The 24,258-nt window shown below is 33.7% G+C and overlaps 2 protein-coding genes across 8 annotated transcripts in view; one reads left to right on the top strand and one right to left on the bottom strand.

Annotated features, from left to right (window-relative positions):
- Positions 1 to 2,392, top strand: part of GNA14 (G protein subunit alpha 14) — a 229,935-nt gene extending 227,543 nt beyond the window's left edge. For all 6 annotated transcript variants that reach the window (XM_077148470.1, XM_077148476.1, XM_077148472.1 and 3 more), the window contains one exon: positions 1,350 to 2,392. In XM_077148470.1, coding sequence (XP_077004585.1) covers positions 1,350 to 1,540 — 191 coding nt within the window. In that variant the 3' untranslated portion in view covers positions 1,541 to 2,392. The remainder of the gene's footprint in view (positions 1 to 1,349) is intronic.
- A 1,406-nt stretch (positions 2,393 to 3,798) lies between these two features.
- Positions 3,799 to 24,258, bottom strand: part of VPS13A (vacuolar protein sorting 13 homolog A) — a 342,631-nt gene continuing 322,171 nt past the window's right edge. The window contains exons 69-72 of one of the 2 annotated variants that reach the window (XM_077148468.1): positions 15,731 to 15,816; positions 12,783 to 12,906; positions 10,366 to 10,440; positions 3,799 to 8,447 (exon numbers count right to left, since the gene is read on the bottom strand). In XM_077148468.1, the coding sequence (XP_077004583.1) occupies positions 8,397 to 8,447; positions 10,366 to 10,440; positions 12,783 to 12,906; positions 15,731 to 15,816 (336 nt within the window). In that variant the 3' untranslated portion in view covers positions 3,799 to 8,396. Of the gene's footprint in view, positions 8,448 to 10,365; positions 10,441 to 12,782; positions 12,907 to 15,730; positions 15,817 to 24,258 lie in introns of those variants that run through there. The other variant, XR_013170504.1, reaches the window with a different exon arrangement.

Here is a 24,258-nt window from a genome sequence, read left to right as displayed (position 1 = left end):
CCTTCTCAGAGGAAAGGCTGCTGCCATTTGGGGTTCCTCTGTCACCTGGTGTTCTAGTTTGCTAGCTGCCAGAATGCAACACACCAGAAACGGATTGGCGTTTAATAAAAGGGTATTTATTTTGTTAGTTCTTCAGAGGAAAGGTAGCTAACTTTCTTACGTGGAAAGGCACAGGATGGTCTCTGCTGGCCTTCTCTCCAGAGAAGGCCCCTGGGTTCCAACAGCTTTCCCCAGGGTGACTTCTTTCTGCATCTCCAAAGGCCTGGGCTGAACTGCGAGTGCTGAGATGAGGTATACCGAGCTGCTTAGGCTGTGCCACGTTGTGCGCTCTCATTTAACCACCAGCCAATTAAGTCAAACGTCATTCATTGCAGCAGGCACCCCTCCTAGCTGACTGCAGATGGAATTAGCAACAGATGAGGTTCACGTACCATTGGCTCAAGTCCACAGCAACAAAACTAGGTGCCTTCACCTGGTCAAATTGACAACTGAATCTAACTACCACACATGGGAAGGCACATGCTAATGTTTGCTGGTCCTCTCCTGGGTTGGTTTTAATGGCTCTCTCTCTCTCTCCTCCAGAGGCTTTTCTCTGGATTTCATCTCTTAGCTTCTCTGAGCTTTCTGAATTTCATTTGTCCTTTACCTTCCCATAAAGGACTCCAGCAAGAGGATTAAGACCTACCATGAATGGGCTGGGTCACATCTCCATGGAAACAATCTAATCAAAAGGTCCCACCCAATAAAAAGGTCTTCCTCCACAGGGAGGGATTAATAGAACATGGCCTTTTATGGGGTACATAATAGGTTCAAGCTAACACAATTTGTAACTGAGAAGTTAGGATTTAACAAATAATTATGATTACTGACTCATATATAATTTTTTAGTTTCCATTGTATTAGAACAGCCAGAAAGAAATATCTGAAATTGTTGAACTGTAATCCAGTAGCCTTGATCTTTGATGATTGTATAACTATATAACCTTCATCTCGTGACCATGTGATTGTAAAAACCTTGTGACTGATAGCCCCTTTATCCAGTGGATGGGTAGACGAGAAATAAAATAATGACAGGCAAGAAAATAAAAAAGTGGTCCAAACTGGGTCACTAGTTTTAAACATATCAACCTAAGATACAACATTCAGATATCAGTGGATACTTTCAAATACTATTTTATGGATTCATAATGAGGTACAATAAAAATAATGCCCTGGCAAACTATCTCCTAGAAATAAAGTTAGATCAAAGAAGGATCCCCCAAATGAATAGGAGTACATTAAAAATGATTCTTGGAAAGACATAATGATGAATCATCTTTCTTTATTCCCCTAATTGCACTCATGACTAGGACCAAAGCAAGATGTCAAAGCTGCCAGAGACTTTATCCTGAAGCTTTATCAAGACCAGAATCCTGACAAAGAGAAAGTCATCTATTCCCACTTCACATGTGCCACAGATACAGAGAATATCCGCTTTGTGTTTGCTGCTGTCAAAGACACAATTCTTCAACTAAACCTGAGGGAATTCAACCTAGTTTAAAAGCTGCTGCCCACTCCTCCCCCCTCCCCACTTCTGTAACAGAAGATATTACTTACAAACTTTTCTTATCTGCAAATGCTTCTGACATCACCCAGTGTGCTAGGCACCAAATGTATCATGCAGACCATAGGGACAGAGAGCGAAGATATTTGAGTTATCCAAAACTTTTTAAAAATCTTATTCTCAGATTGTTTTTATAGTTCTTTTCTTGACTTTTGGTTGTAAGATTTTCTTTAGTTTTAGAATTTGGGAATTTATAGAACTTTAAAAAACTACTGCGATTTATTTTGTATTTTTTTAATTTTAAATGTGTTTAATAAAGCATTAAAGATCACATTAACATATTTTACCTGAAGAGGCCTGATAATTTATTGATCATGCCTGAAGACCTCTAGAGGAGTAATTTGGGAAATTTTTTTTTTAAAGACTGGGTTCAAACCTTTTTTAAATCTTGCCATTTAGAGAGACATCTCTATTGTTTTTCTTTCCTCATGTTGAAGTATGACTTCTTAAACCTGCCACATACAGGTTTTTGAAAATGTTTTGTTCTTTTTGAATAACTTTGTAAGTCAAATTAACAAATCAGTCTAATTTACTTCTGCCACATGGGAATGAAAGTTGACATAAATAGGTTGAGATAGCATACGTTATATTGTTGTAAAATGTGTATGTGTGTATTCCAATATATATGACAAGGTCTTGTAAACTGATGAACTGACTAAAAGTCCAAACAGTTTTAACAAATGTAAACCCTGCCAAATCTATGGCCACCACCGACTTTTAGCTTGTACTATGTATGCTTGTGCCTTTCTGAGAAGGCTAAGAATATACCATTGTGTCATTAGCAATGAATCATGTTGTGTTTCTTTAAGTTCATGGTTGATGATGGTTCTTCTCCTAAAGACAAAAATGCTATTATCTTCATACGTAATAACTCAGAAACTTTCCTAAATTTCCTCCTTTTGAGGCAAGTCTGCATTCTATCATCATGTTATTCTGGAGTTCTTCAGTACCTGGCTTTGTAAAGCAAAGGCAAAACCCCCTGCAAAATCCAGACTGCTTCAAACCAAAGGCCCAGAATGGTTTTGTTTCTTCTTTTTATTTGAAGGTGTACAGGTGTATGTGTATATGGACTTCAAGGGATTTCAAGTTTGAGATAAGCTATATCAAACTTGATTTGATATAGCTTATCTCAAACCAATCTATAAAAACATTTACCTGGATTGCTTACATGGAACAATGCATCAGCATCCTACAGCTGCACTGTGACTTTTATCAGCCAGGTAGTAGACCTGTAACATTCTCATTCTGTTGAAATAATTCTAAGTGCAAAGATATTAAAAAACAGAAGAAAAGATGGGAATTATGCTTATATCTGTGATTTTTACCTCAGCAACATTAAGCTTTAAAAACTAATCCTCACTTAAGAGTTGAATGTAATAGCAACAGTTTTTGTGGGACTTGACACTGAGGTCAAAATTTATCTATTAATAGTAAAGGCCCAGGAATCACCAATTTTGTATGAGAGAACAGAGATGGGGGACCAGCTTTTCAGAATATATAAACATAAGAAATAGCAACAACAAAAAAAGGAACACTCCATGATTCCCCTCCCTCCCAAAGGGATAAAAGGTTATGAACTAGTTTTGATTACCTGATTAAAATATAAAAAGGGGTTCAATTTGAATCAATAGAGAAGTTAACCCACACGAAATTTCCTATTCCAAGCATTTTCTAACATTGAGTTATTTGTAAATTATCTTTGGCCAACACTTAAAGCATATATAATGGGTTTCAATCAACTCTTTTAGTTCTAAGAGGGCTGTTAAATAATTAACAAAGGATTTGGTAATAATAAAGTATTTTAAGACATGTAAAGGTTGAACTCTCACATAAGAAATTATCTCAGCTAATATTGACTTAGAAAATTCTCCCCTAACCTGTCATTCAAAATAAACTCATTACTTACTGAGGAAATGATCCATCTGAAGTTTTCTGAGGTTGACACAGGGTATTGCTGCTTAGGAATTTAGTATTATCGGGTATTGCTGCTTAAGAATTTAGTATTATCACTCAAACCTGTCATAAGCAGTGCTCATGCTGGGTTGAATGCTGTCAGCATTGACTGAAAAATCAAGACCTTGGTCAGTCTGTTAGTTATTTAGGCTCCAAATGGGATAGTTTAAATAGGCAAGGTAAAGCTATTGGTAATGCTACTGATTCAACAGCTAAAAAGGACATAGACTGAAGAGGAGAGATCTGTGACTCATTTTATTTGAATAAGGTATACATGGTTAAACTGGGGAGGCATTGTACTAGGCAGTCCAAAGTTATCAATACCAAGAAATAATTATCATTGTTTAGAAAAAGTCATTAGTGAACATGACCAACCAATTTTCAGAGGAAAAAAAAGACTAAGTTTCAGGAAGAAGAACTTCACTATTTTACTAGGATATACAAACCAAGACAGAGACTGGTTAATAGGCTCACATAAGAGATATAAGGAACATAAAAATGAAGAAAGTATTGCAGTAATGCAGAAATAGACAATTTTAAAAAACTATCATCACCAATGACCGCACTTCCACCACAGAATAATTATTCCAAAGATGCACCGACTAGTTGGTCAATATGAAAATTAGTAAGAGAAAATATTTTAAAAGTGCTCATTCCCTGAAAAATTTATTTTATATGTAACACACATGGTCACATATAGATGATCATTTTTAAAAGTCTGTAACAATCTATCTGACCTTGCAATAAATCCCAGATACAATTTATAATAGTTTGTGAGTGTGACTATAAAACTATTAACAATGAGAAAATTTCAGTGTAATCCAAGCTATGTGTTTAGTTGATGTTTTTCAGCCCCCAAATTGGGAACTTTTGGCTAATGCAACACTGACAGTATGATGAGGGCATACCAAGGAAATGTTGGGGGATTCTAACATTTTATTTTAAGTACACTTCTGATTTTATATATTATCTATACATATGTATCACATGAATTCTAGTATACCATCCATACAGAGTTTCTTGTTACAAAGGACTTCCTTAGAAGGAACATAGTGAGGTATCAGAGAAATTCTAAATGAATGGTGTTCAGTGACAGGCTTTTTGTGTTGTAAGTTTGATACCTGATCACAGCAGCTGTTAAACTATAATACATTACATAATTTGTATAAAGTAACAAAAACATTTAAAATATATATATCAACCTATAAAAATTGAAATTAACATTTTTGAGTAGCCCTGAGTGACCAAAATTATATTTTTTTCTGAAAATGCCATAATGCTTTACAAAAAGTAGAACTAATCCATAACTTAAATTTTTTCCTTTAACTTATTTTAACTTAAATAAGTTATTTAAGTAATAACTTATTTTACAAAAAAGGAAAAAAAAGATTTCAATTAAAGAAATAGGAATAAGGTTTCTATCAGAGTAGAAGCCAGCATCTTCCCAGTGAATGTGTTGGTTTGCTTTTAGGATAGCCATGAAAGAACTACTACTTTATTCCAATCATGGGAGAAAGGAAAGAATCATGGGAAAAAGTGCACTAATAGCTGGATTGGCCAATGGTGGAAAATACAGATTACAAGAATCATAAAACTTTAGTCAACGCTAATTTTATAGGTTAGCATTAGCTGTAAGCAGTTTAGAAGGTGTATGTCAAAGGATTAGACAAGAGAGTGAATGAGTTCCCTTTTAGAGTCTGTGAAGGAGCTATGAGATATTAGCACCGAAGAGAATCATATTTCTATGTTTTTTTCTGATCACACTGAATCATATGAGTGTATTTAATACACACCAGGAAAGAAGAACATTTCATAAACCAACCCCATTTTCTTTAGCGAAAAATACAGTGCTCACAATTTGAAGACTGCCTGAGTTGTGGATCTGCTGCTCTTTATCTAAGATCAGCCTCCACATAATCCAGATTGTCCCAAAAATCCAGCACTGAGTTAATCTCTTTATTTTATTTTTAACTAGACAGGACTAGGACACCATTTTGCAGGACGTTTCTGAGATGAGCTACGCACACAGATATTCACTGGGATAACAACACTTCTACTCACTATCAGAAAAATGAGGGAGAGAATTATGATAAATTATGATAAAAATCATGATAAAGACAACATAAGTTTATGGAAAATTTCTCATTTGGGGTGATAGTTTTGGGATGGATTAGGATTATGGAGGGCAAGAAGGATTCCTTACAGGTAGTAATGATTATTCAGAGACCAGAAAACAGTTACACCAAACTGAGCTCTGAAAAAGATCCCAGAGCCTTGCTATACTAGGGAAGAAGCAATAAATTCATATACTATGCATTTTTGCAAAGCAATGGGGAAGCCACTGCAGAAGTGCACCAAGAGCGAATTTTGAAAGTGTGAAAAAATCATAAGCTTTTTTTGTATCAGAAATCAAAGTTGCTATTTCTAATGATCATAAATCTCTGGAGAAGAGCTAGCAGGAAATATTTTGTCTTTGGCTTCACACAATAATCATGGACCAGAATATATGCTGTTAGAATTAAGGGCTCAGGGCTATAGCAAGCAATACACTGAGAGAAAGGACACAACACTTAGGGACCTCATTCAACAGCAACTACCAAACAACTAACACAAGCTTCCAGTTCTCAAGCAGAGATCTATTAAATGTAGTTAAATGTAATTCAGAGCAGATTGTTTTCAAAGACAGTAAGATTCTGGACTCTCTAACATTCCAGAAAAATGGAATATCCACTCAAACAACTAAACTATAAAATGCTAAACTCTATAGCTAGCGATATACAGATGTGCTTACGTTTTCTGTTTAGATGAAGACAACCTTTCAAAACAATTGAAACCCCACGTCTTGGAATTGTGGGTTCTACTCTTGAAACAGAGGAAGTGATGGGTAAGCATTGATAGGTAGATGACTGTCTGAGGAAGAAAGGGAAGAGAGATTTCTATGTTTTTATGGGTAAGAAACAGGTAGGAGAAGGACGTTGGTTTTGCATGTATAATAGTTACAGAACCCGTTCATGCTGTTCTCCAAAGAATACTATAAGAGTATCTATGCTTCCTTCATCAGTGGACAACGAGGAAGTTATGAATTGTATTTTCTCTGTCAACAATGAAATTGTGAAACCGGAGTAGGTAATGAGGTACTTGCCTAATGGCACTGAATAAAAATCTCTGGTGAGGATAATTTGAAGCAAGCTGACTACCTTTAATCTTAGGCTTTATTTTGATATTTGCAAAATTAGAGGAGTTCAACAGAGAGAATGTGTATGTTACTCTGAACAAAGGTCATCATGGGGAGATACGCTTACAGGATTTGAAATTTATAATTTTTGGTTCAATTTATGTTCAGAAAAGGAAAACACATTCAGTAGAAAACCACTAATAATAAACAACGCATTTGCAGAGGAAAATTAATAGTATTTAGAAGGCAGGATTTGGTCATAAATAAATACAGTTACAGTCTGGCATGCTATTTTAGCTTTTACAACAAAGCAAGGGTTTGAGGAGCCTGAGAAGAACTTCACAACAATTTGACTATACAGAATCCTCAATTCCAAAAATAGCTTATAATAATTTGGCAGCACATACAAAATGCATCAAATACTTTGTATTATGCAATAATTAAATAAGACATTGCTTTATTTTCTTCAAGGTTCACAATCATATATTCAAACCCTCTCACTTGAAAGAAGTCCATTAATATTAAAGTGCAAAGATCTTGGGTCAACAAAACAAAAAACGATGGCCTTATTTTCGTGCAGCCCATCATTTTAGATCTTATGAGCTGTTCAATGAAAAGAATAATTCTCACTTAAATAAATATAGAGGAAGCAAACCAGAAATGTTCAACTATAATGCCAATATGATAAGTTACTGAGTTAGATTTTAGGGTATACTTACTTTTGAGAGGAGCTTCTGTTCTAGAGCATAAATCATTTTATCTAAGATTTTGGGAATTTTGTTGATTTCATATTACTAGTGAATGGAAACTCAGTACTGTTAAGGCTTCAGGAATTTTCCTTTGAAATCAGCAGTTTATTAAAAACATGACCTGAATAAACCAAGTTGAATCCATGGAGTTTGGCTTGAGGAGAGGAAGTATTTCCAACCCTCCAAAGTTCTGAGAGGGGCTTTCCTCTTTTTGGGTATGATGCTCCTTTCTTCAAGCAGTTTCATAGGGTGAGGGATGAAAGGATATTTTTCAGTCCATATTACTTTACATATAAAAGAGATTGTTTTTCATAATTATGCTGTGCATTTTAAGCACAATGTAAACCTATTCTTTATTTTAAAAAAATAAAGAAAATAATTCCAAAATTATTTTTCAGTAAAAAGAACTTCATGTTTCAAAGAAACCATCACCAAAGTTCTCTTGATACTACTAAGGCAATATGGATTTGCTCATTTACTCATCACTCATTCAGGCAATTTGAAGTAAGCGTGACAGAAGATTAAAATACGAACTAGGAACATCAAATTTAGCTCCTTGAAGAAATTAACTTTGGGTAACCTCCCTACCACTGCAGAAAATCACCTGGAAGAAGTATTTAAGACTCATAAAAGAAATGTTTCTTCTTTTCTAAATGTTTAGAATTTTAATCAGATACATGATTCAAGTTAGAAAACCCAACTGATCTCCAAAAAGTTGACATACTTTTAATCACACAGCCATTTTTACCTGATTGTGATTTTTTTTTTTTTAATATCCAGTATACAGGTACTTTAAACCACTTCTGTAATATGCGTCCCAAACAGGATTTGGAATGGGTAACCAAAGAAGCTTTGAAAGGTAAAAGGTGGAAGCTATAATGATTTATTGTAGTGTGTCTTCAGCTAGTTTTCTCCATCAGAGGCTTGGCGAAGGTTCTCTTGCTTCTTCTAGCTTTGTGAGGATCCACTGTTAGGAGGAAATAAACCAACACTTGCTTACTACAATGAATTTGCAATGAAACTCAAAATGCAATGAATGCAAATCCAAAAGATGACTTCACAGTTTAGTTTGGTGTACAACAATTATTTAATGATCACATACGATTCATCCTGCATAAGAGATCGCTTACTCACTTAAATGGTCCCGATGGCTCAGGGATAATGGTACTACGTACAGTTTAACAATAGCAGTAATGTTCTTCTAAAGTCTTTAGTCTTGTATGTTCATCCTCAGAATGAAAATGAAATAAACAATACTGATAGAGAAGGGTAACCTGAGAGCAGATTGAACAGCTCTGGTATAGTGTAAAAATTATCTCTGCAAAATCCCTTCCTATCTCTGTCAATTCTGTATCACCAAGCCTCCATGATTCCAGATTTAAGATTCTACTGATGGAATAGGAATAATTACATATTGTTCTACAGTGGGTAGAGTCACAGCAATATTCTTGAGCATTTTAGGTGTCCTCATGATGTATTTTCTATTCTAAAAGAATTTGAAATCACAAAAATAAAAAACAAATGTAACACAAACATTTCTATTAGTGTTTACTAACTGGGTCTGTATGAAAGATAAAAACCTTGAATGTCATACTGGGGTTATTCTGAAAAGCTTTAGTATGTAAGTATCTTTTAGTATCTTTAACTTAGGAAGAACCTTAGCAGGAGTGGCTATAAAATAAATAGAGAAAGAAAACAGCTCAGTAGCTTTCTCTGGATGTTTCTGGCAGAGCAAGAGAGGGATAAAAACAAACCTTCAGGAATAGAGTCACAAGGTGACAGGGATTAAATGGAAAATTTATTACAGAGAAACTGAAATAGGTAGTAATGCTCTTTATCAACCTGAAAGAATTGCCTCAGCCATGATTATCATGCTCCACTGTTTCATGTGGTAAGAATAGTGAAGTGCTAGCCACTTTATTTCTCTTTATAATTCTTCCTCCTTTCAGTTTTCTACTGTTAGCATGCTAGTGTTGACTTATATTTCATAATTCTAGATTAAAAAATTGCAAAATATGTGCTAATTGGTCCAAAATATATGTGTGTGTGCACGCGTGGGGGTGGTGGTGGTGGTGATAGTGGTGGGGAGCTCTCTGTTTTGATGTCCAGTAAATTGCTAAGTAGTCATACCCAGCCAGGACCAACACAGAGAGCAGTATGAGGGCAGGAGGCCAGGTAAATGTTCTAAGTCTCGAAAAGAAGCCCAGGAATCAAGTAAAGAAGCACTGTGTTCTTATTATAAGTTTCATGTGTCTATTCACCGTGCCAGGAATAAGGTCTTAGTTTTGACCAATAAGGTCAGATAATCAGTTCATAGTCTTCATTTTCTTGACTGTGAACATTCCTGTAATTGTCATTATCTCTAAAGTATGTATAATTCTTTTCAGTTCTGACCACTTCCATTTTGAAGAAGCTGAGGTTAAGTGACTCCCCCAAGGTCTTATAGTCAAGAAGGGGTAGAACCAGGTATTCTTACTCCAGGCTTGGTTCCCTTTGCCCTACGCTGTGTTAAGGTAAATATATATTTTTTAGTACTATAGCTGTGCAGTAAGGAAAATATCATCAATGTGGGGCTATACTTTTACCTGCTGGAGCTGGTAGGCTGACACTACAATGAATAGTTTGTTTTAAGAACTTTTAAAAAGTATTATGGTTAGGACTTGTAAGATGGAACATTTTGATTTGAAACACAAAGTAGGTGTGCTGAATTGAATCAAGGGAAAAACAATTTTAGAGAAAAGGTATCTAGTTGCATATCACTAAAACTGCCAAAACAAAAAACAAAACAAAACATAACTTATTACCTGCCTTAAAAAATAATCCAATTACATGGCTTTGAAATGAGAATCTCACATCTATTTAAGTAAAAAATTCTTTATATTTACCCTGGCATCCTCTGGGGTCTTGAAGTTAATTATTTTTCCAAATTCTTTTGCATGGAATACAGACTTCACCCGTTCCTATAAACAACAGAAAAAGAGACTTCAATTATAAAGAAATCCAGTTGTAGAAATACAAGCAAGAAATTTTTATAAGTTTATACAGCTTTATAAATCTGTCCTTAAAGCATATAAATCGTATACCTTCAAAAAGCAACAAAATACTCAATTCTAATATATCCTTTATCATCAAAGCTGAAAAAGAGACTTCCATAATACATGACAGAAGATGGGAGCAGAAGCAGCTTTTTTCCTCTCCAAATAATTTCTCAGACCATTTTTGATATCTGGCCACGGGCTCATGACTGAGTCTAGCTCAAAACAACATACATACACCTGTGGCTGTGTGTATATGTACATACATATGAACACATAGATATGTATGCATGTATGGGTGTGTGTATATATATGGAACTTGTGACATTTTAAGTCAATCATGTAATAAAAATGTAGCTTTAGAATCAAAGAAGTCAGGGTGAGTCCTACATCCTATATGATCTCTGTTTTTTATATTCAATATTCTGTTCAGTAATTGTGGGGGGAAAACTGTCTAAAAACAGATGGTTAAGTATTTGAGGGACAAATAGAAAATAGTGGGATTACTGAGGAGGCTGGTATTTACCTCTGTAACTACAGGTAGGGCAATAGTAAAATCAATGTAGAGACTTTACTAGTCTACAAATTTTTATAAGTAATTTAAATATGCATGCAAATGTAGACCCTAGAAGAAATGAAATTCTTTTATTTAAAAAAAAAAAAAAGATAACTGCTGACACAAGGTGTCAGAAGAGGTTTCAGAAGAAATCAAAGAACTAAGAGGAACTACTATCCCTGGGGGTGGGGTGGGGGGAGATATGAAAAAAAAAAGCAAGAAAGGCAGTATACACTAGAGTAGAGGCTAATATCCACGGTCTATCATTTTATATATGGTTGTAGGGTTTTTCATTTTCCAAGTGAATCAGAGAAGTTATTGATGGGTAAATTGGTCTCAGATCCTCAATAAATAATATCCAGTCTATTCAAGAGCTTCCCCTTTTCTCTGGAATGAGTGAGTGATACGATTGTAGAAACAGTCTTCATTGTTGAACTGAGGGTTCAGGGACGGTTATTTTCTACAGGCAAGCCCAGAAGATATCTTTGTTTTTACATGGCTGTGTCCATTGCCTCTTCTTCTGGTAACTTCTTCATTTTCTTTTGGGTAACTATTTCTTACCTTTTCTTACTCCAAATATCTCAGATGGAGGTGACTCCTCCTTCTTGCCAGGATCAGGGCAATTCTATTATCCTCACCTGACCAACTGGCCCATTCCATCCCTGAGGCCAAAGTAATTGGTTCAGGAATCACCAAGTGACCAAAGGTAGCCCAGTGAGACCCAGTAAGAAGTTTTCACTCTGCTGAACTAGTAGGATATAAGCATGAACCTTTCGCCAGCCATCCTGTCACCACAGGATAGCCTGCTTGAGAAGCAAGCCAGTAGAGAAGAAAGTAGAACTTAGAGATGGAAGTGGGAGGAAAGGAAGGTATATTTGGAAGTAAAGGAAGGGGAGGGACAACAATTGCTAATGATGTTATTTGACCGATACTTACAAAATGCAGACCTAAAATTTTCAGTAACATGAGCCAATAAAATCCCTCAAAAACAAACAAAACAAAACAAACTTACTTGGGCTGGGTCACTTAAAATATTTCTGACTAATAAAGCTAGTGTCAAGGTGGCTCTGCATATAGGTATCTGGCCAAATACCTTATTTCATATTCCAATGTATCACTTAAGGTAGCTAGCACTTTGATTAAAACTTGCAATGGTTATTGAGTCTCTGTTTATTTAAAAATAATGAGGAATTAACTATATTTTATAACAACATCCAGGAGCCAGGCACAATACTGTTAGTAATCAAAGAAGAGTGAGACACAGTCACTAACTTTGAGAAGATGATAATCAAATTGGGAAGATGAAATATTAACCAATAAAAAAAGAACTAGCAATAATTCATTGAGAGAGACTTAACTTTTCAAGTGTACTTTTGCTAGATTTTCAGAAAAAAACATTTTATGGGGGAAACTATTATGGATTTGAAGTGTACAAATGATTTCTCATTTTAGTACCTTGGACAGCAGTGCAATTCTATCACTGAATATAAAATGAGAGCCCAGGAATGTTACTCTCAATGTTATAGCCAAGAAAGTAGCACATTTGTTCTTGGCCTAGATTTCTTTATGTTTGAGTATGAGAGTAAATATTTAGGAAAATCATGACGAGTTTAAGCAATATCTATAAAAGAGGTGGAAAAGTAACAAAAGTAAGGAGGATTATTTCAATGAGTTATTTTCAGTTTCAAAAAAAAAAAAAACTTCAACATACCTTGGCTTCAATGCGCAACCTTCTCCCATGAACAATAAATGGCTTTTTGGTAAACTCATCAAAACTATACTGCCACTCACATGTAAGCTGTCCAAATGTTCCTTTGGTGACGAATAATACACCGCTACAAAAAAATAAAAGAGAATCCATTTAAAAATTGAGACATACCCATTAACAGCAGAATATGCATCATTTGGAAGTGTATATGGAATATTCACCAAGGCAGACTATATTCTGGATCATAAAACAAACCTTAATGAATTTAAAAGATTTCAATGATTTGTTGAAATCATTGAAGTATGATACCAGATCATAATGGACTAAAACTAGAAATCAATAAAAAAGAAAATATTTTCAGAAATTTAGAAATTAACATACTTCTAAATAATTCATGAGTCCCCAAGAAGAACTAGAAAGCAACTGAACTGGATGAAAATGAGAATACAACATAAATCTATGAAATTTGCTCATAAATTAGAATAACATTAATATCATTAATTTGCCAGTGCTATTCAAAGATATTTACAGATTCAACACATTCTCAATCAAAATCCCAACAGACTTCTTTGCAGAAACAAATGCTAATCATTAAATTCACATGTAAGGGTAAGGGTTCCAGAGTGGCTAAACCATTATGGTGCATATGTTACCACAACTTTTTTAAAAAAACGAGAGCCTAAAGAGCCAATGACAATTATATTGTCCTTTAAATTTGAAAATATTTAATAAAAAGTTAAAAAATTTGTGAGATGCAGCTAAATCAATACTTAGAGATAAATTTATAGCATAAAATGTTTATATTAGGAAAACTGAAGCACTTATAAAAAAGACAATTTAAAAGAAAAAGGGGAAATTTACAGAACCAATTATCAGCTCATATTCTGGTAAACTTTCATGTAATTAATACTTTAGAATAAATGCTTTTAATATTAAGGCTCCATGTATCATATTTTACCAACCTACATCAGATAAAAGCTTTTCTAGACATGTTGAGCATAGGATCAACATGTTGAGAACCATGGGGTTTTCACAAGCCCTATTCCTACAAATTTTAGACGGCAGTCATAAGGGACAATTCTTCATTTTAACCAATTGTTGTTCTCCCCCCATTTTGAAAGAACAGATTAAGAAATAAAAATGCTACTATCTATTCCTTTCTTCAAAGGCTTTTCTTTTCCAATTCTTTTGGTTGAAATATCAATAGTAGGTACAATCAGACATTTCCTTCAAGTAACATACTTAAAGTTAACAGAGTTAAACAACTGCCTCCTGGTTTGGGATGGAAATTGAGAAAGCTAATTAGGATGTTTATCTTTCTGTCTCTGATCACTTCTTTCATGAATCTTGAATTAGAGACTGTCAAAACAAACCTAGCAGTATTCTAGTACATCTCCAACTATGGTGAAAATCAAAGACAGGCTAAACTTTGGGTATTTCCCACTCCTGATTCAAAGATCCTTTATCCTCAAACCTGAGAGTTTGAAAAAAAAAGGAAATTTTAAGAATAAACATCACCTTTCAATCAACTACAACTAATGTGCTTCAGGTACTTTCTGAAAAGTACACACGGCCTCATTTAAAGAGGTCTATCATGTTGAAAGAAAACAACTTAAAAAATGATTTTGAAACTAAGAAGCTTTGTAACTGACTCTTGTTTAACTTTGGTAAGTTAACCCTTCCTTTAGTCAATGGAGGGGGGAGGAGTTAAAAAAACATAGTTAAAAATGCTATGAACAAAAATGACTGCTGAACATTGTAATTATAAGTTTCGAAAAAACTTACATGTAAATTATGGTACATACTTCTAAATGAATACTAGTCACTTAAACATTAAAAAAAGATCTCTATATGCAGACATAGAATAATCTTTAAAATATATATCGCTTGTAAAAAACTAAAACAAAGTAACATTAGTACAACCTATTTGTATTAAAATACACTTAGGTGTATGCTTGAATAGTCACAAAACATTTCAAGGATACAAAGGAAACAGGTAAAAGTGGTTGCCTCTGGAAAGGGTAACAGGGGACTGGGTATCTGGGTTGGAATGGAGACCTACATTTACGCATATACTTTCTATACTATTGTGAATTTTCTACTTTGTGTTACTTTGTAAATAACATTAAGATAGTGATGCAAATTTTAGACTCAGAAAATATTAGGATTAAAAACATTAAAAATGACTGTAAGCACAGTAGTCAACGTGCACTGAGATGATTATATAATTTCCCTTTTTTTGATAATGAACAAAACCAGGTACATTTATTGACCACTCCTTTCTAGCTAGCCATAAATGCTCTCCCTCAGACACATACTCACTCTCTGCCATCCATAAATGCCCATCGTGATAGTACATTTGTCATTTCTTCCCCTAGTTTAACAATTAGGAGGTTTGTACACACTTGTCCCTCTATGCTATGCACTGCTATGTATCTTTTCACATAGCTTCTACTGTCTACAGGTCTATCGGATGAATCAGCCATACCTGGGCATATCCACATGAAAATTAAATGTTTCTTGCTGTATATACCTATGTGGGTGAACTATATGTATTCCAGTGAGTAGATACCACCAGAAGACTGTTGACTTCTGGGTAACCTGACACTGTGTACTTTTTCAGAGGGAGTGATAATAGGCAACTCTTGAGAGAAGAGCTTTATGGGAATTTTTGTACCTATTTGAATTGATTGAAACCAAATTAGAATTTTTAAATGTAGTCATATTGTACATGTTTGTAGGCTTATATGTGCACATGCAAAAGGATGACCAAGCATTTATGTAAGATTTTAGGAACAAGGCTTGTAGGGTAAGAGAATTAGAATTAGCAGTAATCAGTGTGACTATTTCAGAACAAAAGGTAAATAACCTTTTGTGGTATCATCTCATGAGTGGCTGTCAGTTTTGATTCATCAAATTACATTAGAGGAAGATGAATAAAAGCAAATTACCTTTTGGTTATCATTAACATATCTGTTTTATTGATCATGACATGGGTAAAATATTTGTATTTTGCAAATCTTCCATTTTCCATGACCTACAAAAATGTGAGAGAGGGAAAAAAAATGAGAATATTCCTATTCTAATGCAAGTTAATAGTCCTCTAAAAAGCATTTCTCAATGAGGGAAAACCATTAAAAACTTACTAAGTTGACATTTATAATCAGAAAATTGAGTATTTATAAAACATTTGTTTCCTTTAAAAGCATCTACTTGCAGCTGCTTTATTCAAGATTATTCAGCTGCAGCCATTTGATGTTGGACTTTCAGATGATATTATTATCTTACAAAGTTTGAATGAACCTATTGAGGTTATTATTAAACTATTACATTCATTTTTTTTTACTTTTGTATGGGCAGGCACTGGGAATCGAACCCAGGTCTCTGACATGGCAGGTAAGAATTCTGCCTCTGAGCCATTATCGTATTGCCCATAACTCCAAATTTTTTTTTTTTTTGGCATGGGCAGGCTCTGGAAATTGAACCTGGATTTCCGGCACAGCAGGCGAGAATTCTACCACTGAGCCACCATTGCCTGCCCTTACATTCATTTTTATCTTAAGAAAAAATACAAGTATTTGATCACATCTGTACAAAACCATATGTAAACACTGACATATATATTATACAAACTACTATTAGCCCCCTGCCTTGCCTCCTCCCTGGAAAATGCCTTACCTGTTTTGAAGAGATGGTTTTCTTTGCCACTATTTCAGTTTATTCATGAATAAGGGGAGAGATTTTCTGGACAGAGGAATTCCAGGGCTTACTTAGTTTATACAACAGCCTTTACTTATAAGTTAATTTTCAAGACTGTTAAAACATTGTTTATATGCAACATCGTCTGTCATCTACCCACTTCTCCAGAAAAAAGATAACCATATAAATGAAATATATTTGCCATTTCGTTTTTCTGTTTTTGGTACTATTTGCTCTGAGGATGGAATTAATTTAGCTACCTAAAATATATACTAGGCCACACCGATTTTTTAAAGGCAAGCAATTGTGTAAAGCTCTCAAGGAGGGATATGTTAAGAATTTAGCCAAAAAGTTAGAACTATCTTGAGGAAATTCCAAAACAGAATAAGAAATAAAGATTTTAGAAAATTGTGCTCCATGAAGCCGTATCAACAAACCAGAATTATTTAGCTTAGAACAAAGTGAAGAAGTGATTTCATAATAATCTTGGTATAGGAAGCTGATATGAATAGTCTTCAACTCTATTGGAGACAGAAGTAAAATTTAAAAAAAAAAAGAACTAAAATAGCAGGATGAAGTATACTGATTAACTGCATGGGAGAATTTTCTAACTTCAAAGTATCAAAAAATATTGAGGAAATAATATCTCTAGTATTTACCATCTCCTAAGTTAGGCAAGTAAACAAAAACACACTGGATTACAAATAAAAAAGGGATATAACTAGAGATTTAGAGGAAATTAAAGGAAGAGTCCGTTATTTGCAGATGATAGTGCTTCTGGAAAACTCAAATACATAAAACCCAATAATTCTGTTAAGCTTGTGTGTAAATGTTTACCTTTTAGATAACTGTCACAAACAGGATTTTTTCCAATCTGATTAGTTTATAAAATAATATGCAGAATTTATGTGATACAAGCTATATTACCCCTCAGAGGGGAATAAAAAAATTAAAAATGGAAATCCATGCCTTTTTCTTGGGTATAAAAACTCATTATTACAAAGATGTCATTCCCCCCCCATTTATACACATATGCATCCACACATTCTTAATGTGATCCCAAGATCTGGAGGGATGAGGACAGGGGATAGACAGAGTGATGTGACAAAATGATCTTAACATTTATAGAGAAAACTAAATGTGAGAATATCCAAGGAAAATGAGAAGAACTACTCTATCATGCATTAATACATTTTATAAAACACAGTAGTTAAACTGCTTGGTACCTAGTGGAAATTTTATAAGGAATATCAGTGGAAAGAATACAGATTTTAGAAATTGGCAAAAATGTCTAAATGAATTTATAAGGTCCTATATATCTGAATATAGGAATTTATGAAATCAAGACAGCACTTCAATGGGTAAAAGCATGTAATATTGAATAACTGGTGTTTCAGGCAACTAACTGGCTAAAGCTGGATCCCTGATTCTCTACATCAAATTAATTCCATAAAAGATAAATGATTTAAGTATACAAATGAAACTACACAAATACTGGAAAAAGTAATCATTTTAATAATCCTGAAGTGGAAAAGGCTTAAACATAATACAAAATCCATAAAAAATAACAAAAAATGGCTAATTACATAAAAAGTCAATACTATTGAATGACAAAACAATAGACAGAATAGAACAACACAAAAATCAATGGACAAATTGGGAAAATACTTGTCAATACACAGATATAGGGCTAATTTTATAGTATAAAGAATCTAGCAATATGAATAAACCAATAGAAAAAAAATGAGTAAACAGGAAAATGTGTAAGGGTATGAACAGGTATTCACCAAAAACAAATGCGTGACCAATAAACATAGAGGGAACTGTCCAATTTAACTCAAAATCAAGAAAATGCATATGAATTCAAAATAAATATCCCCTGGACTCAGCAATTCCACTGCCAGCACTTATCATATGAAAATTATTCCACAATATACATGTAAGAATGTTCATGGCAATATTACATTAAACCAAAACATCTAAGCATCCATTAGAAGGTAACTGGTTAAATAAATTATGATATAATCATACAAAAGAACAGTATGAAGCTATGAAAAGGTAGGTCTGTATGTACTGCTGTAGAAAGAATTGTAAAATATATTAATTGAAAAACAATTACAAAGCAGAATGAATGGGAGGAAGAAAAGGAGAAGCAAATGTATTTACTTGATTATGTATTTATGCATGTACATTTATTTATGCATATAAACATTTGTATATGCATAGGAAACTTGTGGAAGAGTACAAATTAACCTGTTAACAGTGCATACCTCTGAGCTTGGAAAAGGTAATAGTGGGGTGGGAGTAAAACTTTTATTTTCCACATTACATCTTTTTCTTCTATTTCTGGTTTTTGGTCTTTGAAAATAAATTAGCTTGTAAAATATTTATTTTCTTTTGTTTCATAAAGTTAAGCATTAAAATAAAGAATAGAAATGTTGCTATTCTCAAAAACATGACCACTACTACCAGAGTATTTATAATTAATGGATAGCAACTTTCTAATAATTTAAAAGCTATTATGGTTCAACTCTGAGTATCTTTTCTCTCAATACTATGTTAAGTTTAGGCATTGCAGCTGAGCCTGTCACTCCTCACCTTCCACCATACTCAATTTAATTCAGTCTGTACATAAGCAATTAAACCAATTTCAATAATCACAGGCATTTCCAGTAGAAATAATAATCAAAAACAAAATAATTCTTATAAATCTTCTATAGTTCCTCAAATACCTTAAATGTAATATTTGAAAGATGAATGGATATGGCAGTCAGCTTTGATTATAATAAACTATACCCTCTGTTACTGGTGTATTCATTTGAATAAACTTCAAAGAACTCCTTACAGAGCAAAGTTTTGGTGGTCAGTCTCCATTAAAAGCATATGAATATGCTTAACCCCACAGGGGATAGGTCAAGCCTACTTAAAATTAAGCCTAGGAGTCACCCCCAAGAGAACCTCTTTTGTTGCTCAGATGTGGCCTCTCTCTCCAGCCAACACAGCAAGCAGACTCACCACCCTCCCCCTGTCTACGTGGGACATGACTCCCAGGGGTGTGGATCTTCCTGGCAGCGTGGGACAGAAATCCCAGAATGAGCTGAGATTCAGCATCAAGGGATTGAGAAAAACTCTAGAATGAGCTCAGACCCAGCATCAAGGGATTGAGAAAACCTTCTTGACCAAAAGGGGAAGAGTGAAATGAGACAAAGTGTCAATGGCTGAGAGATTCCAAACAGAGTCGAGAGGTTATCCTGGAGGTTATTCTTATGCATTAAGTAGATATCACCTTGTTATCCAAGATGTAATGGAGAGACTGAAGGGAACTGCCTGAAAAAGTAGAGCTGTGTTCCAGTAGCCATGTTTCTTAATGATGATTGTATAATGATGTAACTTTCACAGTGTGACTGTGTGATTGTGAAAACCTTGTGTCTGATGCTCCTTTTATCTACCTTGTCAACAGATGAGAGGAACATATGGAGTAAAAATAAATAATAGGGGGAACAAATGTTAAAATAGATTCAGTTTGAAATGCTAGCTATCAATGAAAGGGATCAGTAAGGGGTATGGCCTGTAAATTTTTTTTTTTCTGTTTGTCTTTTTATTTCTTTTTCTGAATTGATGCTAATGTTCTGGGAAATGATCATGATGATAAATATGCAACCATGTGATGATATTGTGAATTGCTGAGTGTATGGGCTGGGAATGTTTGTGTTTCTTGTATTTTTTTTAATTAATAAAAAATTTTAAAAAAGCATATGAATATGGAATAAACAAAGCACTATAAGCCGAAGCTAAAACATTTTGAACTAATTCAACAGAAGCATGGGAGAATGTACTAGCTTATCAGCATTAATAATAATCACCCATCATGTTGTGTAAGGAATCTGCCAATGTCATGCCTTTAGTCACAATTTTAATCCTAATTAGTTGACTTTATAAAAATATTCTACACATTTCAAAGAATAATTACGTATTATTTCAAAAAAATTAACAATTTAGGCCAGAAAGGAATGTTACAGTTTTTCCAAACCAATTTCTTTAACACCTGAAAAAAACTAAGGATCAGATAAATGTCTTAGACATCTAATTTTTACAATAGCCTTGTATAATTAGGTAAGACTAGAATTAAATGACATTCTTGGGGTCATGTTGTCAGTTACAAAACTAGGCTCAGAAAACTGATTTCTTCACTTTTATTTCCAATGCTTTTCCCAATAAACCATATTCCATATCCCTGGGTGGTGTGGTAGTTCAGGCAGGCTTTTAAGGCAGCTCAGGCTGGCTGAATTTTTTTAAGTCAACAATGCCTAAATAGTTTAATGTCAATGTTCCATCTTCCCTCATCCCAAAAAGATGCTAGGAATGCATGTTTCTTCTAAAATGATTTGTGATATCCTTTAAAATAAATGAAGAATTAACAAAATCAAGGCTAGGAATCACTATGTAAAGCTTCTACATAATGACCAAGATTTGGTTGAACTTTCAAGGAGTTAACGATAGCCAGAACTTTAGACACTGTAGCCTCATTTATAAGCTTTAGTGTGAAAAGAAAAACGATTTCTATATTATTCATTACATTTATACATGAATCACCTATTACTGATAACTTTCTAAAAGAAACAGAGAAACAGAGGAAACTGTTCATCACATATAACTGTCAAAATCTGTAGGTAATTCTTAAAATATATGGTTATTGTTAATAGAGTATTGCTTGCATTGGGAAAATAGGAATATGCAAACCTCAGTTTATTAGATATAAAAAAAAAAACTCCAAACCAAATGATCTCATACACAGAAAATAGGAAATTGAAGGACACTGGATCAAGGTTACTCTCATCTATATTTCCTGTCAGATAAGTCTGAATACCTTAGAAAGAGAATATAAGTTAGAAGCTACAGTAATACAGAAAACATTAGTAATAAATCTCAAATCACACAAACGTCATAAAGTAGTAGTTTTGTAAGAGAAATATTTCTTAAAAATTAAGGCTAAAAATATTTCTTAAAAATTAAAATAAGAAAAAAAATTTTAACTAAGAAAAGATAGTTTCAAATAACTCACTATCATGGAAGGCTTACGCCCTAAACAATATAAAGTGCTAATCATTCAAGGGGAAATACATTTAAGAAACTGGGTAAAGATAAATGAACACATAGTTCAGGTAGATAAACAAACAAACAAAATCTGACCAATATCTGACTCTTTCAGAAGACAAAATTGTCTCAGAAGTATGAGGTTTTTTTAAGAAACAGGAACATTGGGGTAAAATGAACATGGAATTAATCTAATTGTAAGATAATGTAAGAATGATATCAAAAAAGAAAATCTACTGATTAACATATAAATGATTTTATAGATTGGTTAATTTGAATGACTGGGAGATGATGGGGGAAAAAGGAATAGACTCAACTCATCAATTATGTTTACTTTTAAAAACCAACAAAATTTAGGGAAGTAATTATAAATTAAAATGGTAAATGCCACTATTTCTCAATTATTTATGAAGTAAATAATGTAACTTCCTAATAGTTACCTGATAAAGATTTAGGGATAACACATGCTTTGCTAATTCACTTTTTTCTTTTGCATGGGCAGGCATAGGGAATTGAACCTGGGTCTCTGGCATGGCAGGCAAGAACTCTGCCTGCTGAGCCACCGTGGCCCACCCACTAATTTGCTTTTAATCTGAGACTTGAGGGCATGGCCAGGTAAAAGAAGTCATTTAACCAAACTTTGTGATCAAATATATAAGTTCATTACCTCAAAGTTCAATGATGTCATATATAATAATACATGCATAAGTGTGAAGAAGTGTTTAACTTATTATGTAAGGCAAGCTGGCTTTTAAAAAGTATTGAATGTGTCATTAAATGTAAAAAGGAATTAGCCTTTATTTTATACTTCATACCTTTGTCTCCTACCCTGCAAAAGAGCTATTTTGATTGTCAGCCACAGCATAGGCTATGCCAGTAGCTTAGACAGGGCAGGAAACCTGAATACAACCTTTGATGCAAAATGAAGTAAAAGTAAACCATACTGGTTCAAGCAAAATAGTCTTAAGAAAGGGTAGAATTATGCTTACAACATAATCATGTGCACTGACAATAGCAGATTATTAATTAACCTACTTGAGTGCTTCTAGAAGTAGGACAAGACTAGGTAGATAAGGAATCATAAGTACAGTTACAAGAATCTCACTAAAGCAGTTGAACCATGATACTATAAATACTAAAAAACATATCTTTAAAAAGACTGTATAATTCACAAGTACCTGTGAAAGAGACTGTGAAGATTTGACATTATAGTAGGGTTGCCCTCTAAAGTGGCATATGTTTTAACTTCAATCACCAGAATAATAAAGCTCATTACTATTATAAGCTCATGAATGATGAGCAGGAATCTTGACCGCTATCTTCAAGCTATAAACCTAAGATCTAGAAAAGAGTCTGATAAATAATAGGAGTTTTTAACAAATACTTACAGAGTAAATGAATACATGGCATGAAATTTTTTCCTTGTATTCAAATAAACTAAGCGACAGAACTAAGCCAGCAAAAATTCAATTATACCTATATAATTATGCATTTGGTCATTCTGACAGTTTTATACTTCAAAGTAGACTGGCATTTTACTCCAGAAAGGTTAACTTTATTTCAAACACATAGCTCACACATTCATATTCCAACATTGTATCTTCACAAGCTTCCTAACTAAAATGACTGTCTCAGACTCAAAATATCACAAAATGTCTACGTTTCTATTTCTCCACAATGTTTTCTATAGGACTTTTTGCAGTGGCAAATTTTCACTGAAAAACTGCCACTACAATTCACTAGAATGATCATCAGAAGTGACTAGGATATCAATTTTATCTGAACTTAAAACTAAAGATTCTTAACTGACAAAAATGTATATGTGCTGCTTCTTTCATAGATGACATTTATGAGTTCTCCAATCTAACTCTGTATGAAAATGAACTATTTAATTTGGCAATAGAAGATATCCTTTCTTTCACAGGACATGTGGCAAATAAAAACTTTTCTCAACTGATGATAAGGTCTTTTAACAACATTATCATTAGTGCACATGCCAAAAAGGAAAAAAATCTGAATGAGTTTTATTAAGCTCAAGTTATGGTGACAATTTTTGTGTCTGTCTAAAGCAATCGTAAGAAGTTATAATGTAGAGCTTCAAACCAGCAAGAGAAGTCATGAATTGAGTACTAGGTCAGAATCTGGCACCTTTAGCTCAATGAATGTCAAAGGCCTTTAAAACTAAGATTTACTGTATAGTTCAACCTTTATTCACATGCTCTTTAGTAAGAAGAGAGTAAGACTCAAGTTCAAACTACCTGAGTTTAACATTTGAAAATTTCACTTAAAGCTATTATATACTGAATTTTCTATTACATTGGTATTTATCCTTCCTTAACATGTTTACAAATTTAAGGGATGCAATGATGACAAATTTGAGAGATTTAAAAATCAAATGAGTTTCATTCAAATTAATGCATTAAAAAATTCTTAATAAATACATTTCAGAATTGAGAAGAAATCTTAAATTCTAAGTGGAACCATCATCTCCAGAAGAAGACATAATTATAGTCAAATCTCAATCAAAAAGTAATTTTGTATAATACTTGAAGGTTCCACATGGGATGAATTACATTATTTGGTCCAAAAATAAAGTAGTGGGACTTACTACTAAATGTTCAAAAGCTTGAGCTTTCAAAAATGATGCGATGAAGCCTTTCCAAGAGAATACTACTAAACCCAATAA

Source organism: Tamandua tetradactyla, chromosome 2 (assembly GCF_023851605.1).
Source record: "Tamandua tetradactyla isolate mTamTet1 chromosome 2, mTamTet1.pri, whole genome shotgun sequence".
Lineage (NCBI taxonomy): Eukaryota > Metazoa > Chordata > Mammalia > Pilosa > Myrmecophagidae > Tamandua > Tamandua tetradactyla.
The sequence above is the reverse complement of the archived record's forward strand: the minus strand, read 5'-3'. Positions and strand labels throughout refer to the sequence as shown.